Raw genomic sequence first — 17,501 nt, 5'->3', positions numbered from 1 at the left:
GAAAGAAGTTGAGCATCTTCCTCATCAGTCTTGTTGGGTGAAGAGAGGAGGGACCCCAAATCCCCTCATGTAGTCAGGTGTTCCTATTCCTGTCTCTTCCTTCAGCGCTGTGTTTTCTGCGGTGAGTCCAACAGCAGATGCTCAATCTACAGAATCCCAGGAACGATTTTGAACTGGGATAAAAAAAAAAATCCCTCCGTCTGTGACTACAGCATGCACCCTTAACAGGACTGGAGTAGTACCAGATCAGATCACCTTGGGGCATACATGGCTGTTCCTATTAAAAACTGAATGACCTTAGACGAGATACAGTATTTTTAACTCTGAAGCATTCCTATTAAGTGCCCTTTCCTGTTTATTTTTACCAGGACATTGTGTTAATCACTGCAGAGTTACTCATTTGATTCCCAAGGCTGGAGAGCAGCAATGAATTTCATTTTGAGGCTTTGTCGTGCAATTGTTTTCCAGAGACTGATGTACTTGGAAGCCAAAGCGAGTGCATTGCCCAATGGAGGAACCTTACTTTCCTGCCTGTACCAGTTAGGCTTTGGTCCCTGGTGGGGATGTGTGGGGATCCTTAGCTGGAAGGGTTTGATCAGCCTTCCCCATCCACTTTCACACAGGGCTCTGGTAGAAATGCATGGTGCAGAAGACCATAAGAAGGTTTGAGCACTGCATGCCAGGCTCGTACGTGTGTCTTGGCGTTGGGCTTTGAGGCTGCAAAAGGAGAAGGGATCTCCTCTGGGGTTCAGATCACCGGGTCTGGGGTTGAGTGCTCGTTCGGCTTTTGGGTTACGCTTCTTGCATTGAACAAGACCCGCGGGGCGTGTGGGTACACCCATCGACACCCCAGTGGTAACACCAGCGAGCCTGAGGAGTTTAGTGATTGTGTTTAACCCTTCAGGTCGTTATTACTTGTTGTGCCGCGCGGTTTGAACATCTTATCCCTGAGGAGAGGGGAACAGCGTGCGCGGCTGCCCGCCTTACATAAAGATCAAATTGTCCCTCTCTATTGTTGGCCACTGGGACAGCAGCAGCATTGCAAACACGTGCGTCCTCGGTGCCGTGGGAAATGTTCCCAGGGGAGGCTTAACACGGAGCGTGGAACGTGATATGTCAAGCGGTGAGAGGACGGGAGGCCCTCCAGCCGAAATCAGCACTCCACCGAGCGCGGCCAGTGCAACCAGTACCTCTTTTCCAGCGAACTCTCACTACTCTGTGAAGGGGTATTAGATTTCTCTTGCATGTTGTGCTCTGTGAGGCGGATTTATTATTTCTTTTCTCCCCCCTTCCCCGTCCCCCCTCCCATCACAGCCCCTGGGGGAGCGATGAGCGAGTACACGCTGTCCAGAGGATGGGTGTATTGGGAGTCCTTATTAGCAGACTTATTCCAGAGAATTAAACCCTGATTTCACAAAAGGGCAGCAAGAGAGCGACTGCAGCTCTGGGAGAAGCCAAGCTGGCTTTGTGTGTTGTTTGCAAATGGCACAAGAAGTCCTGATCCAAGACTGCCGGTCCTGGTCATTGGGGTATTACAACCAAAAGAACAATTGTTGAGTTTCTTTACTATTTAAAACAGAATTTACAAAGCAGTGTACAAGGAAACCAGCCATGTCTCCTCTACCATGCTGTCACTTGTGCATCCACTTGTTTTGTTTTCGGTTTTAGGCTTGAAAATGTTCCTAGTCATCTTGCACTTCACCTTTTGACAACCCCACTGCAAAATATGCCTCTGTGACACCCGTCATTGTTTCTCCCCGAATTAATTGTTGTGTGTAATTGCGACCTGCCACAGGACGCTGTCTTGCTCTATTAAAAAGAGAGATGCTAATGAAGAACATTGGGTACCATATTACAGGAGAGTAAGGCTCGACTTGCTGGGACTTGTACTTGGTGTACTGTTACTGCCAGCCCGGGCAGAAATGGTGTTTCTGTCTCTCATCAGTCACTGGCTAATGACTGTAATTTTTACTTGCTGAGAAACTCTGGATATAATGGACTTCATTAACGGATACATGAGATGCTACCAGACCTGCATTAGGGGGAGAGAGGAAGAAAACAACCCCTGCGTGGAGGCAATTTTATTATTTATTTGTAGCATTAGAAGTGATGCAGAATTAGTGTCGGATTTGGTGGTGTGGCTAATGAGCTGGGCTGAGCTGGAATCCAAGCAAACCTATTAATGAGAGCAAACTGCAAGGATGATGCCTGGGTCTGGAAAGCCTCACATCAAACACAAGATCCCAGGCAGTGCTGGGATGGCTCGGCTGCTTTTTCTTCCTCCGCGTGGGGCTGTGTGGCTGTGTGCTGATGTGTTTGCATCTCGAGAGGCTTCTGCTTGCTGATCACCCTCAGCTTTCCTCCGTCCCCTTCTCTCCTGTCAGCTCCTTCTTACTCATACACTGGGTGAACTGGAGCTTATTTAATCTTCAAGACAACAGAGCCAAAGTATTTCCACTCCCATGGGCCACATCTGCTTGAAGAATTGCCCAACTTGAAATACTGCAGTATCCAGCCCTGGTTTTCGGTCGCAGGCAGTGACACATCTGTAAGTCCAGCTGGTTAGGGACACAGTGACAGAGCTCACACTGGTACCCAAACGCATATCTGCAACTAAATACAGGTCGTACAGGAGAGCAAAAAGGCACTTGAGTTAGCTGATATCTCTGGCATAGCTCTATATGGTCTCTTTGCAGTGAATCAGAGGCTGCCAGAAATGCCAGAGTCTTTAGGTGACCTCAGTTTCCTTTTACCTGAAGCAAGTGCAGGCTTGTCGCAGCTCGGTGAGAGGACGTGTCTTACACAGGATGCGCTTGCTGAAGACTGTCCGTTTTTATTCCAGCCAGAATGACTGTTTTTTAATCAGGCTGACCTTATTTGCAACAGCAATAGCGGTTTCAGCTAGAGGTTTGCAGCAATCGTTGGGAAGCTTTGAAGAGCAGGATAGATGCTTTGTGACAAACGTAGAAAGCTTTGTCCCCACATTTGAAACAAAACCCAAGGCACTGAAGTCTGCAGCAAATTTGGAGGGGCCTGACCTCAGCCCTGTGGATCCACTGAGATCCAGAGCCTGATTTAGAAATAACGCAATGGAGTGGAGGCACAAAAATAGAAGGGAAGTCTTAAAAAAAATAAAATAGAGGTGTTTGTCTTGTAACGTGGCATTTGTACTGAGCACTTGCTGACAGTGTGGTGCAGCAAAGAGCTTGTCTTTCTAAATCGATGCCAGTTCAAACATTGTCAGTGCTATTGTTGGATCGCTTTGTTTGAAAATGGGTCTTTTGGGTAGACGGCCTGTTCGGGTAAAGCAGCTGTGTGTATAACACTTCAGGCACTTTCCCCGGTTTTGCTTTTTTTAGTGTTGCATGAGTATGATCAACAGGGGGAAAAAAAGGCAAATACAGGATGTGAGGTGGGCAGAATATTCTCAGTCACTTGAGAGACGACCCACACCTTTACTTATGGTTGGTTTGGGAAGGTGCCTGCTGTGGACTGCCTGGGCAAAATCAGACCTGTTTTTGCTCAGAGAAAATGCTCTGAGCATCAGGAAAAAAGTATGAAAATACGAGGTTTGGGGTTTTCTGGATGGGAACTGTGTGCAATGGGAAGGTGTGGGCCAAGTCATCTGGGCATGGAAGATGAAAAAAAATCCAACAAAACATTGGGCAAAATGCTTCACTGTCCTGCACACTAGATGCTCGTCTGGCAGCACTTGCCTTGCGTCTGGGCTCTAGCAGAGCCCCAAATACTTGTGTAAGGGCAGCCTCTGCCTTTCTCTAATCTTGGGAGGTTGTTTTATTTGGTTGTATTAGTGGTTTAGAGGAGCTGGGTGGATCCCGACTGCTCACCGTTCCCCCATGCAGCCTGTGTCTCTCCTGGTGCTTGGCCATCCCCATCATGTCCCAGACAGGGACTGGAAAGGTCCTTCCCCATCCCATGCTGCGCTCTGGAGAAATCATTATTTCACAGATACTTTTTCCATGGGTTTTGTTGGCCGGGAGAGTGGGTTTGCACCGTGCAGCCTGATTCCCTGTGGCTGGAGCGCGTCGCCCTTCCCCTTCACTCTTGGGGAGCTGCTAGTAAGGGTTCCCTACGCTCACTCTCAAAATTAATTAACACAGCTCATTCTGGGTTACTTGAAATCACCTGCCTTCAGCTTCCAGCTCGTCGGACATAAATCATGAGCTCCTAGCCTTGAGGAGAAACTGTTCAGATTTTGTGTTGGAAATTGCTAGCAAATACAGCCCATATTCCGTGTCATTTTTGTTTTTATTGAAGAGGTGAGGATGTGGCTCATGGAACATTGACAGACCCGGCTGCCTTGGCGTATGTTAAGCAGGGGCTTGTTTTCATTGCAGCCAGCTAATGAGATCGTACTTTGACAAATCACATAAGCACTATTAGAGAAATGAAATTTATTATCAAGCTGTTTATCATGAGTAGATTCAAGGTAAAGGCTCGTGTGGAGGTAATCTCAAGGGATGGCTTTGAGGTAAAGCGTACCTAGTCCTTATGAAACCCTTATCTGTTTACCTGCTGGCTTATTTTGTTTCCCCAACTCACGACTGTTAGCTGAGGTGATCTGTGCCATTTCAGTCCAATTACTTTGACTGAGGATGGATCCAGCAGGGTTTATCTTTTAGGCTAAGCTCGTAAATGATAGAGGCAGGCTGGGTTTTTTTAATAGGCATCTTTCTGATTCTGAAGAAGTTGAGTCACTTTACTCTTCTCCCTGTGTCAAAGTGCTCAGACTGGACCCTATTGACCCCCTCAACGCAGCATTTGTTGGGAAAGAGTCACTAGAAGAGGCACTCCAGCTTGTGTTTTGTCCTCTTAACTCGCTTGTTTGGGCGATGGGCATTGCGAGCAGCGAGGGCTTGTCACACTGGCTCATCTCAGTGCTGCAGCTCCACAGCCAGCCCCTTGGTTTTCGAGAGGAGCTCGCCCTGCTTTCTGCTTGTAGATAGTTCTCTTCTTCAACCCCTTGGATATTCTCATTTTTTTTGCAGCCCTTTGTGCTTTCCAAGCCTCCGATTCCACTGTGAGAGCCTGCAAATGTGTTTTTTCCCTCTGTGAAACCGTCACCTGGGTGTGCGGCCCCATCATTCCAGCTGGCTGTTCCACACCGCACTGTCGTTGCATAGCCAGTCTACACACCGCCTTGTCTCTCCAAAACCCCGCTGCTGTTGCTTTTGGCTGGAATAAACAACAGCCCCCCCATCCAGAGCTTGTCAGAGGCAATGGAAAAGTCTTCCTTGCGTCACATTGATGCCTTACTTTCCAAACTGAAAGCCCTTGGCAGACACGGATGAGCTAAGCTATCCTGCTTGGCTGTGGCTTGCTGACAGCTGTTATTGCCATCGTACCAGTGGGGGAATGGGAAAGGGGAAAAACTAACTGGTGTAGCCTCCTGGGGGGGAGACCTTTTGTGGCTGAGCTGGCCTGTCCCCATCTCTTGGGGCACATGTCAGGTCTGTGCCCGTCACACTGGGTTGCCCGGAGCCTCCAGGCTCTGACAGGAGTCCCTGCCTTGCTCTGCTTCCATGTGCATGGGCACAGAATGTCACCCGTTGTCCCCAGTGCCCATTGCTCATCAGCAGTCCATCTCTGGGTGCATCTTTTCTTGGTGCATTACCATAAAAAGACCTTTACAAGACTTTTTGTGGGCAAAGCCTCCAGCCTGCGTTGCCTTACAGCTTGCATGAAGCCATTAAGATGGTGCCTGTCTCTTCTAATATCGCTTCAGTGATTTAATTGCACGAACTGGAAGCTGCTGCTCCAGTACTTAGTGGGGGAACTTCACAGGGCTTTAATCATTTGCTAAAAAGCTTTCGGGCTCCATTACCATCTCGTGGCTCTCTCTAATTGAGTGCCTGTGAGTCAAGAAGCCTTCAGAGAAATAACTCGGGCTCTGGATTGGGTAGTCCGGAGCCACCGTGGCTTTTCCCAGTGCAGGCGGGAAGCAATTAAACAAAGTGGAGCCCATTAGGGTGCTGGCAGGAGCTGGCAGCCTGCCGCTGGGTCCCCCAGGGAGCTGTGCTGGCAGGAGGGACAGAAGGCAATCTCATGGTCACCCCGAGTGCCGGCTTCTCCTCCTGTCTCTGGCAAGTGTCCAGCTGGGGATGGGTCAGCCTGCTTTCCTCAGGCAGCTCGGCAACACCAGCTTTCCATGCTTGCCCTGTGGCACCTGCTGCCAGCCAGGTCTGGAGCTGGTGCCCACCTCAGCTGCGCCCTTCAGATGGATTCTGTGCTGGGAAGAACAGGGATGAGCAGCAGGGGACCCTGAGCAGCGCTGCGGCAGAACGGAGGGGCTGCGGCAAGCAGGGCTGGGTGGGATGGGGACTTCAGGGAGGCTGGGTGATAGCTGGGATGGGCAGAGGGGAGGGCAATGCTCCTGCCCTGCCAAAGGGAGGGCAAATGACGGCACATGGGATTAAGGCTGCTGGATGCTCAGCTGGCCCCGGTGGTGGAGCGCAGCTGAGAACTGGTGGCTCATAGCATATAAGGGATGGTGGATGGAGGATGCACAAGGGACTGGCTCGCCAAGGGCTGGGGGAGGAAAGACACCCGTTGTCTGCTTCATGCAGGGAGCCACAGCCGATGCACGTGTACCGACCGCCAACGGGCTTCACAGTGGGTGCAGGGGAGTCACAGCAGCCCAACGCCCGTCTGCCAAGGCCTGGCCATGGGCTACGCCTGGGGGGTTTAGGCTACCTTCCCAGGGCCCTGCGCCCACTTGGGGCTGGCCCGGAGCTCAGCAGCGGCACGGGGAAGGCAGTTCTGCTGGTGGGCGCTTGGTATCGCCACCACTGCTGCACCGGGAACGTGACTGCGGGGAGGTGACGGCTAATTGCTGCAGCGAGTCAAGGACTGTTTAAGCAGCTAATTAATTCCTCCTAATCAGCCCTTGATCTGTTGAAAACTGCATGGCATTATCTCCTCTGCTGCAACACCTTGATAATTCCTGTCTGAATGGCCTTCACGGAGAACATATTTAAATAAACTCAATAGAGATTTCAGACAGATAGCAACTATAATTACCAGCTTGTACAAATTAAACCGTGGTTTGTTCTGTTCTTTTTCTCCTGCCTTCGCTGCCCAGAGCTCCTGCTAATCATGTTCTTGCTGCCAGTGGCACGCTGGTCCCCCGGGTGTTTTCTGCACATGCCTTCGGAAAGCCCGTGCCGGTGTCCCATGCCAGAGCAGGTGCTCAGCAGGCTGGTATTTTGGATGAGGCTGCACATGGGCACATGCCAGCCTCGGCTGGTGGTGTTCCTGTGCCGGCAAACTGCCCGAGCTGCCCCCCAATATCCCTCGGGGCTGCCAGGCACAATCCTCCCCAGGACCAGCCCTGCGGTTTCCCCTCCTCTCTCTCCTGAGGTTTGCAGTCTCCTAGAGAAGGAGAATTCTTCTCACCTAGGAGCGGCACAAGCACTCGGGACATTTGCCTTGAGTGGCTGCAAGAGCCCAGGCTGGAGCTTTCAGCCTGGCCACGGTGTTCAACCAGCACCATCAGCGCTTCCCTACCGGCACGTGGGCAATAAACCATCTGCACTAAGCGCTGCCAACTGCAGAGGGGCTCGAGCGGGGTTTGTTAGGAGGGATAAGGTCAGGCCACACTCATTTCCTCTGCGGTCACTTGGGACAGCCAGAAAGGCTGGCTCCTCTGGCATTCAGCAAAGGTCAGCCAGCCCCAGTGCTCGCAGGCGGGCGGTGGATGTGCATTTATATTGCAGCCTGCTCTGCTGTTGCGCGCTGTGTTGGCTCTGCTTCCCTGCTCGCTCCTGGCAGCACCGCAGTCAGACTTTGGGTGCTCAGGTGTAACTTCTTCCTGCCTGTCTTTTCGACAAATGTAACAGCTGCAAGCAGGGTCACTTTCCAGCATCCAAGAAGTGACAGAGGGCAGAGAATGTTGTTATGCTTTAATGAAGGATTCCAGGGAAACAGAAAGGAAAAATGTATTTTTCATAATGGGAACAGGTTGGTGCCTCTGGTCTCCATACGTGCAATAATGGTAACGTCAGGTTTCCCACCCTTTCCTTGGGTTACAAGCTAGCCAGGGCACGTCTGCCCCAACGGGAGATGCTCCCATCCAGAGTCAGGGTTCCTCCTGCCCCAGCACCCACAGGAGGACGTGTCCCCACGGCTCGTCTAGGAGAGGTCAGACAGAAGGAGAAAGTTAAAAAATTTGCTCAGGTTGGTTTTGTCTGAAGGGTTTTTTTGAGTCAGGGCTGAACCGTCCGTGTATCCAGGGCTCACCCTATGGACATGTATCCCCTTGGGACCGGGGTTCAGATGTGCCCTGGGGAGCTGTTTATTCTTCCTCTGAGATTTTTGTGGAATTTCTGACTTTTGGATCCCTTGGCAGGCTGCTTCCTAGACGCCACGTGATGGGGCAAAATCCTTCATGCTGGCAAATACTGCAAGGCAGGTACAGTGAAGGTAGCATATCCTATTCACTGTCATCTTTTCTCCAGCCCAGACTTGGGCACCGAATATTTTTATGCCAACAGTTTGGCCAGGGCAAGAAGCATCCCTAAAAGTGGGCAGAGCATCTCCCCGGGGGGGGGGGGGGGGGGGGCAAAGGGTCCAGGAATTCCTGGAATGCAGGAGCACAGCCCCTCCACCCTGCTCCCTGGAGAGCTGGGAGCAGCCACTGGCCTCAGCCCTCGAGTGCCTCAGTTGCTCTTGGGTTGAAGGGAGCTGCTGATCCATCCCAGCTCCCAGGCATGCCGCAAGGATAAATTCACCAGTGGCCACACCGCCATCAGATGCTGTGGCGATGGGGCAGCGAGGGCATAGAGCGGCTGGATAGCACTGAGCTGCAAAATGTCGCTTAGACCTGAGCCTTTGGGCTGTGTGAGTTTGTTCCCCATCTCTGGGTGAGCCAGATGTAGACCTGGACTCGGGCGAAACAGCACAAAGTCCCTGCTTCAGAGCTGGGGTCGAGCAAGTTAAAACGTAGCGTGTTCAACAGCCAGCTTCCCTGGATGGCAGACAAAAATAATCAATTTCCTTGAAACAATTACTAAATATTAATGAGAGGCGATGGTCTGCCATACACACAGAGCTGTAAAGAGTGTTTCCTGTTGATCAGCTGCAGAGACAGGTTCGTGAGATGAAATTGCTTTTCAAATGGTTATTTGTGGCCCTTCTCGAGGTGGCTCGGGAAGGTTTGCCTGCCCGAAAAAAGAAAAGAAAACTCAGAGCGTTTCCATTTTGCATCAGGGCAGCCACTGGGGATGCGTGTTGGTGCTTTCATTTTTGTTTACGCACTTGCCTGAGCGGTTGGGGAGATGGCTGGGTTCAGTTACGTAGAAATCAGCCCTGAATTTACGTCGGGAAGAGGATATTCCCTGGGAATATCAGCCAGCTGCGCCTGCCCCCGACGAGTGCCGAACGGCCTGCCAAAGGCAGAACATGGGACCCAGGAGCACTCCCCGGCTTTGCAGCCACATCCGCTCGTTGATTTATTTCAATAACGAGCATTGGGGGAAACATTAAAAAAATTACTTACAGCCCTCACCAAGTATCCTAAAGTGAAAGCAGAGGGCTGGGAGCTTTAGAAAAGGAGCCTTGAATTTTTCTATTGCTTTGACCCTTGGGTAAGTCAGGAAACTTTGTATTAACTCGGTTTCCAAACCTGGAGGTCGGAAGAAAGAGAAAAATGCTCCTTTCCGTCCCTCACCGGGGTGCACAGCCATGGTGGGGGGCTTTTCCCTCCCCTATGTTGTGCTCTCCTGCAGGCAGCACAGTGCGGAAGGCTGGGAGAGCGGACGGCACACCGGGATGGAGGCAGCCCTCCTGGGAGGCTGCCAGTCACAGCCCTGCTGTGCCCCACACACGGCCACGGAGGATGCTGAAAGCATTTTGCATCCATCATGCAGTAAATAATAACACGTCGAATCATGATTTTGTAAAACCCTGAAGCCAGCTGCGTAGCCATGGGTCAGACAAGAGCTAATATTAGTTAGAAATGACTAAAATTAGAAAATTAGAACCGAGCCAGAACTAATTAGTCATTCAAGGAATAGAACCAGAACCGGAACAAATTGTTACTGAAATACCGCTGCAAGGCTTGGCAGGCACCGGTGCTTCCAGCCCCGTGCCGGCTCCCACTCTGCTTTGCTCGGGATGGCTCTCGCAGGGCCTCGGAAAGGAGCCGGGGGTCCCATTGGAAGGCTGTGACAGCTAAATAAAAGTTGGTGTCTGAGTCCCAGCTGGGGAGTTAGCAGCAGCACAATGCCGCAGGAGCTGGGCTGTGCTGGGGGCGATCCAGCTGCTGCCCCGAAGGGCTTAGGGAGGGCTTAGGGACGGCCCCTCGCTGCTCAGATGTGCCTTTCCAAAGGCGAGGGCAGCGACGAGGCTGCCGGCAGCACATGGGCTCTCCCTCTGATCCCGGCAGTGCTGCCTTCTCTTTCAGCTTCAGCTCTGCTGCCGGCTGAGATGCTTTGAAAGCTCTCTTAAGTGAGCCAGGAGCTGCCATCCATGCAAACCCCGCCAGAATAATTTCCAGGGAATTAGGAAGTTGGTACAGATAACTGGCATGTGGCTGCATTTTTCCCTCTGTGACTCAGTCACCTGTATGGTCACTTCTTTTTACTTTCCAAAGGTGGTAACTCACCCCATATTTCTTTTTCCACTCTCTCAGCACTCAAACAGCAGCTCCCATTTTAGCAGTAGTGTGACGCACAGTGTTTTAAATTCAATTTAGAATACAAACTATTTATACCAGCCAGAAAAAGGCAGTGAAGCAGCTCTCTCTGTCATGAGTGGATTTGTAATTTCAGAGCAATCATTGCATAACTAATTGAATCAGCTCTCAGCATGTGAAATCAGTGCCCTGCTTATTGGAGGTTTTCATCGTTCTCCCCTCCTGAAGCCAACAGTCCCCCGCCACCAGCAGTACTTTGTGCTTCTGCATCAGCCTGGGAAGAAAGCGGGACCTGCAAAGCTGCCTTTTCCGCTCAAATAGAGCCAATAAATTACCAAATACATTCAGAGTGGATGAATAGCTGGGTTGCAGGTGCCCCCTAAAAGCTGCCCAGGCTCCATGTGAGGGAGTGAAGTGCATTTGAAGCTAATGAAGTGCCAGCCGTGTCTGAGAAGCAAATTGGTGCCGAGATGTTCTGCTGACTCCCACCTCCCGCTTCGTTGCCCAGGTGTGCTCGGCTTGGCTCGAATTCAGGGTCTGATCCCAACCCCAGGCTTGGTGCCTGAAAGTGGAGCCTAAAAGAGGCAATAAGTACAGCGACAGCTTTCCGAGAGGTACAGGAAAGGTAGAAGACAGAGCAGCTGTAAGGATTTTCACCAGCTTGGGAGTGAGGGCCCTGGATTTGGTGACTTGGGTGGATCCATTCCTGCAGATTTTGGGAGCAGCTCCAGCCACCTGCGTGCAGCAGCCTCCCAGGGTGAGAGGGCACCTCCTCAGCTGTGAGGCATTTTGGGCAGGGGCCCATCAGCTTCTGCAGAACATGAAGCTTCACGTTGCAACCAGAAAAGAAATAAATGTGCTGCAAAGGATGCTAATGCCTCCCCAGAGATGCTGCCTTCGTACGTGTGAGTCCTGGGCTGTCACTGATGTGCTGTATGGGTTGCACTGAGACGGCCGTGCAGGGATGGGCGAGGAGTGCAGATGAGCCCTTAATGGCCACAATTCTGAGTGCTAATGAAGGCCAGCTGGTTCAGCCTGTACAAGTGGAAGCAGTTCTCCAGGCAAAGCTGGCAGCTCTTGTTTAGGGGGAGTGCTTGTAGACTTTTCTGGATGTGTACAGGGAGGAGTTGTTCCTGCCAGGTGTGATCCTTAAGTCTGGCTGTAGGAGATGATAGAGCCCAGGGATGAGAGCTGGGTGTTTCTGTTGTCCATCCCCTACTCAGGGATCTGGTTTCTTTGGAGAGCAACACTTGGCTCCATGGCAGGGGCCTCTTGGCTTTGGTGGCCTGGGGACAGCCTTAGCAACACTCTCAGCCTTGTTAGACACATGTTGTCCAAGCCACATGTTCCCCAAAACCTGATGGGTAGGATGTTTTGGGGTTTTGTGAGGTTTTTGTTTTTTGTTTGGTTTGGATTTTGTGTGGGTTTTTTTATCGTGGTCCTGTGCCTCAGTGCTGCCAGCTGGCCTGGTGCACTAGGGCATATGCAATGCAAGCATCAGCAGGGGATGGGTAGGAGAAGGAGGTTTCATCCCCAGGCTTGGTTTAAGCCATGTCCCGCCAGTGGCCTTTGCTTGCTTTTTGCACAAAGCCACAGAGACGGTGTCTGCCCTTGCATCGGGCTGAGGCTGTGGGATTCCCGCTGCTGGGGCAGGCAGTGCCCAGGCTCCTCCAACCACCCACTTTGTTTTCTGTTGTCTCTTCAGGTTGCCAGATGGGAGCACAAAACGCGAGCGCTCAGCCGAGTCTTCGGCTCTCCACACGCTGCCTGCTACTGCCTGGGCGCTGTTATCCTGATGCTTAATTGTGTGCGGAGCCATTGGTAAGGCGCTAACTCTACTGCTATGTATCGAGGCATAGAAATGCCCCGACGGGGGGGGGGTGGGGGTGGGGACGGGGGATATTTGCTCTGCAGTGCTGGATCCAGCCCCAGCATATTGCTTTTACGTGGTGGGATACCTTCAGCCAGCAGCAGATTGATTGCAGGGTTTGTGATAAAGATGAGGGATGCAGCAGTATGGCAAAACCCATCAGTATCAACCGCTGTTGAGTGTCGCAGGTTTCCTTGCTCCACTCTCTGGGGGTGGTTTCCCATGCCCTGTGAGCAGCCCAGGTGACGGGAGGGCTGTTTGCACAGGATGGATCATATGTAACAGCAGAATTTTTTTAATTTTCTTATAAAAACCATAAACAAAGTTAAACCTGTTTGTAAGAAGGTGCAGTTTCCCACATAGAAGAGTGGGATTATCTGTGCACTTAGCAAGCAGTCTCTTTAAACTCTTATCTGCAATCTCTTTAAATACTACCTGTGCTAGCTAATAGTATTGTATGACTGATACACCATACACCATGGGGATACGTCCTTTGACGTTCTGAGTGCAGCAGAGAGGTTTACTGCAGAAGACTTCCTCAATGCCAGCAATTTATCTGCGATCTGGTAGGCTTTATCTTCAATGCTGTTAGGAGAGACAGACTCTCTTACTAAATTCCCAAATTCAATTATGCCAGGGTCAGAGCTAATGGGTTGTTTAGTACTCTGGGTAATTTCCCAGGTGCAGAGATCTCAGGTTGGAATTTGCACATGTATTTAAGAGCTTTGCCTTCCTGGAAGTGACACCAAGACCTGCCCTTGCCCTTCTGCGTTTGTCCCAGCTACTGCTTATTGCAGAAACCATAAGAAGGCTTGCAATGAATGGGGCCATAATTGAATGCAGGCAGTACAGAGGTTGTGTGTGTGTGTTCTGCTGATGTCTTAGCGACATAGCAGGCTTGGATTTCACTGGGGAATGTCTCGGCAGTCTCTTGCACAAATGACACAGTCACTTGTTGTCTGGGAAGCAGTGCAAAGCTTTGTGCCTGCCTTTAATTAAAACCACAGCTGATGGAGGGGCAGTCTCTGTTCCCAGTGGTCCTGCTGCTTGCTGGGTCAGTGAGGCTTGCTGGGTCAGAGCAAGGCACTGGTGGGGAACTGCTGGGAGAGCCAAAGGGGCTTCATCTTTCCCAGCACCACATCACGCCTTCCACCTGCAGACCTCCCGGTGCCCTGCCAGGGCTAGCATCGCTGGCTCTGCTGGCTCTGCTCTGTGTCATGAGTTTGTGGGTGCTGTGAGGCTCATTGGGGGTGGCTCTGCCTGCGCAGCCCATGAACTGCGCCTTGAAGGAAACAGCAGGATCAACCCAGGAGGCTGGAAAAGCCCCATTTGGACCTTGGTTTTGGAGGAGAGGCTCTAGCAGATGGGGCAGCTCACCACCAACCGAAGACAGATGAGACACTAGCCCACCCTGGTGGGCCAAGGCCGTTTCAGATGATTGCAGTGTGCTGTTTATTTTACCCAGGTGTTTCAACATGGTTTGGTTATTCCCTTGCTCTCCTGGGCACTGACGTTGGCCCGAGTGACAGCTAGCAGGCTTTGGGCTGTTCAGGCAAGGCAAGCCCTTAACTGTGGGAGTGACGGGATGGTTTCGGGGCGGTCATCAGAGCAGCAACTGCTGGAGTTGCCCTGAAACACAACTGGGAGACTCACTGCCTCCATCCCCACCCCAGCGAGCCCTCCAGGGCTGTCCAAAGCTTCTTGCTCAAGCCTGGAGAGGTTGGGCTGTTTGGGAGGGATTCATCCTGCCCCTTGCCCTTGCATGAAGGTACCAGCCAGGTCCAGCCGAGGGTTTAGCTGCCCAGAGAGGGTTCATGGTTTGTACGACACGGGCACTGTCTTCTCAGTGGCCAGTGATGCCAGGAGGGATGTCTCACCTGCTCTTGCTATTTTACTTTTCCCTTTATTTTCTGACTCACTGGTACTCGAGTGCGCTGATGAAAGCTGGTTTTCTGCTCCTCAGCCCTGCAGAGGCAACCTACCTGGCAAAGCATAAGCTGTGCCTCATGCTTCGGCTGTGCGCGGCGGTCAGGATCGCTTGCACAGAGCGTGCAGGCTGCTGATAGCAAGCAAGAAGAGGCAGCCCCGGGGGGTCCCTCCACCCCTAGTGCTGTAATCCAGCCTTTAAAAATCCTCTCTTTGTGCTTTGGGGACTTTTTATGTGACTGGGGGATGCCAGGGAGTGATTGAGGAGCCTACAGGATGACTCTTTTTGTTTTTAAAACTGCTTCCTTTTTGCAGCTGAATTTTTGAAAGGCTTCATGCTGGGGGCAGAGGAGGGGAGGGCAGAGCGGACAGAAACTTTGCGAGTGGGTTGGCATCGTGGCTGAAAGCACCCGGGAGCTGGGCTGTATGGCTGCTTCATCACCCACCCCACACAAGGTGACGTGGTGTGGGACACTGTGCCGTCGTCCTGTCCCCAGTTCAGTGCTGTGATGCTCTCGTGCAAGGTTTGCTCCAAAGGGATACGTTGGGTGTAAGGAGAATCTTGTGCTCAATTAAGCAATTAGGTGCTTCCCAGCTCTGCGCTTCATTATCAGTTTTGGCTTGCTTCTGAGAAGCAATCCAGAATGACCTGTGACCAGGGGGGACCTGCTTAGTCAACTGCACAAGACAAGCATCGTTAATTGCTTTGGTGCAATGATTATTTTCATTATAGCCGTGTGCATCCTGCAAGAAGAAGGGAACTTCCATCACTGAGGCTCTTATCTGTGAAAACAATGCCTGAACTTTTGAACTACCCACACTGTGTGCACTACCCCAGTGGTTTATGACTGTTATCGGTGTGATGTGGGACGTGACAACCTTTGCTGTCCTCCAGACATAGAGCCAGTGCCTCTCTTTCCTGCCTTACGGTGTTGTTGATATTTTTCCCTGCATTAGCTCTGTGCAGGAAACTGCCACTGGCACTGCCTGCACACCCTCCCGTGCTCCCTTTGCACACCCTGGCAAACTCCCCATCTCGGGGCAGGTGTGTGCAGGTGTCTTTGTGTGCAGGGAGCTGATGAACTTCCCACCTTAAGGGTCCTTGGGGTGTTTGCCTGAGCTGTAAAGGCAACACCCACGTGCACACCCTGAAGGGGGGGGGCTTGCAGATGTGAGGGTCCTGGGGTGCCCAGGGCTATGGTGCCTCCTGTGGGAATGACCCCCTGAGCGAGGGCAGCGCCTTTGGCAATGTGCTCGGTGGGTACCACGCTGCTGGCTGGCATGGAGTCCTTCGTCGATGCCACCCGCTGGGTGTTGCCTCCTGCATGGGTGGGCTTCTTGCTTGGCACTGGGATTTCAAGAAAATGCATCCACCCTGGGTTGGGATTTTGCACAGGGAACGGGTTGTTTGTCATTGCCTGGTAGAGCCTCTCGGCTTTATGCTCATTTAATTTTATAAGTTAGTACCATGAACGAGCACGGTGTAAACAGTATTGATCAGAGAACTGCGTGGCCTCTTGTGCAGAAGTGACCAAGTTTGATGCTGGGAATCGAGTGTGGCCCAAAGGAGCTGATGTCCCCTCTGAGCTGCGCTGCCAGCAATCTCCGATGGCTGTGTGCGGAAAGCCCCAGGCAGCTAGTAGCACCTCCTGCTCCTGTCGGCCTGGCTGCTGGGCATCTGGATGAGGAAACAGGGCAGCTGAGAAGCGAGGCAGGGGGAGAAGCTGCCATAGCCCCCAGCTGACCTAAATAACACGCACACTGGCACTGGCAGAAAAGCAGAGTCATTATTGGCAAAAGAAGCTGTGAAGATGATGACCAGGGTAACAATTGCCGCTGGTATCGGCAGGACAATTTTAGTGTTGTTGGAGTTGCTTTTTTCAAATGAACGAGATCTTTTGTTGCAGTGTGTACTGCCTGGGCACCACTGGATGGTTTTACCCCCGTTGCCTCCTTTTGCTGAGAGGAACAAAACCTCAGGTGTGGGGGATGGACCGACGTCCTGTGTGGCGAGTGCGGCACCTTGCAGCGGTGGCTGCTGCCTCGGAAGCCCTGGATGCAGGCATCGCTGCTGCTTCCTCACTGCCTGCCGGCCCCTGGCCCAGTTCTGCCCCAATTGCATTTGCCAGCCCCAGTTTCCAGGCTGGTTTTTGGGATCAGGCAAAGGGAGCGCTGCTGGGAGCAGCCCAGCAGCGACCCAGTTTGCTGGATGAGGTCTCCACACTCCTCTGCAGAAAAGGGCTGACAAAATATGCTCGCTGTGGGCCACCAAGAGGCCCAGAAACCTAAAAGCTCAGCTTGTCTCTTAGCACGGTGTTCTCAGGTTTGCTTTGTGCAACATGCAGCCATTGGGATGTATTTGGGGCTGTGGGTTTGATTAAGTTTTCCGGTGTTTCAGTTGCCATAGTCTGGGGGGATAAATTGGTGTTTGTTGGTGCAAACCTGCCTGCGTGTCCTCTGTGTCCCAGCAGGAGGACCTGCAGCCAGGTTCCCTTGCTCCGATGTTCTTCCTGCAAGCCCACCGGCATGACATCTCTGTCCCTGTGCTTCGGTACCATTTTGAGTGGTTTTCCAGTTTTTGTGGTTTATTATGCGGTAATCTAAAAGAGGGGAGGTTCAGACTAGATGTAAGGATGAATTTTTTATGATGAGCATGGTAAAACACTGGAACAGCTTGCCAGGAGCGGTGGTAGATGCCCCATCCCTGGAAATATTAGAGTCCAGCTTGGATGGGGCTCTGAGCAACCTGAGCTGGTAGAAGGTGTCCCTGCCCATGGCAGGGGGGTTGCACTAGGTGACCTGTGAAGGTCCCAACCATCCCAAACCAGTCTGTGATTCCCACAAAGGAGCGATGTGCACGTAGAAGTGGCTGAGTGAGCCAGTGTGCCCTGTTTTGGGAAGGGTGGGCAGAACAGTGCCTGCTGCCTTGGCTTCCCCCCTGCAGAACCCTGCGGCACGCCGTGGCCATTGTGCAGCCCAACTGCAGCCGCCACAGCTGCTCCCACTCTGCCAGGAATTGGCCAAATCTGCCAGTTTGGCCAGAGTGGAGCT

At 52.0% G+C, this 17,501-nt stretch overlaps 1 protein-coding gene across 3 annotated transcripts in view; it reads left to right on the top strand.

Moving 5' to 3' along the window:
• The window catches only part of PEMT (phosphatidylethanolamine N-methyltransferase), a 43,525-nt gene that overhangs the window by 11,066 nt on the left and 14,958 nt on the right, over nucleotides 1-17,501 (top strand). For all 3 annotated transcript variants that reach the window (XM_056336417.1, XM_056336418.1, XM_056336419.1), the window contains exon 3: nucleotides 12,360-12,475. In XM_056336417.1, coding sequence (XP_056192392.1) covers nucleotides 12,360-12,475 — 116 coding nt within the window. The remainder of the gene's footprint in view (nucleotides 1-12,359; nucleotides 12,476-17,501) is intronic.

Source organism: Falco biarmicus, chromosome 4, assembly GCF_023638135.1.
Source record: "Falco biarmicus isolate bFalBia1 chromosome 4, bFalBia1.pri, whole genome shotgun sequence".
Classification (NCBI taxonomy): Eukaryota; Metazoa; Chordata; class Aves; order Falconiformes; family Falconidae; genus Falco; species Falco biarmicus.
This window is presented reverse-complemented; position numbering and strand designations above follow the sequence as displayed.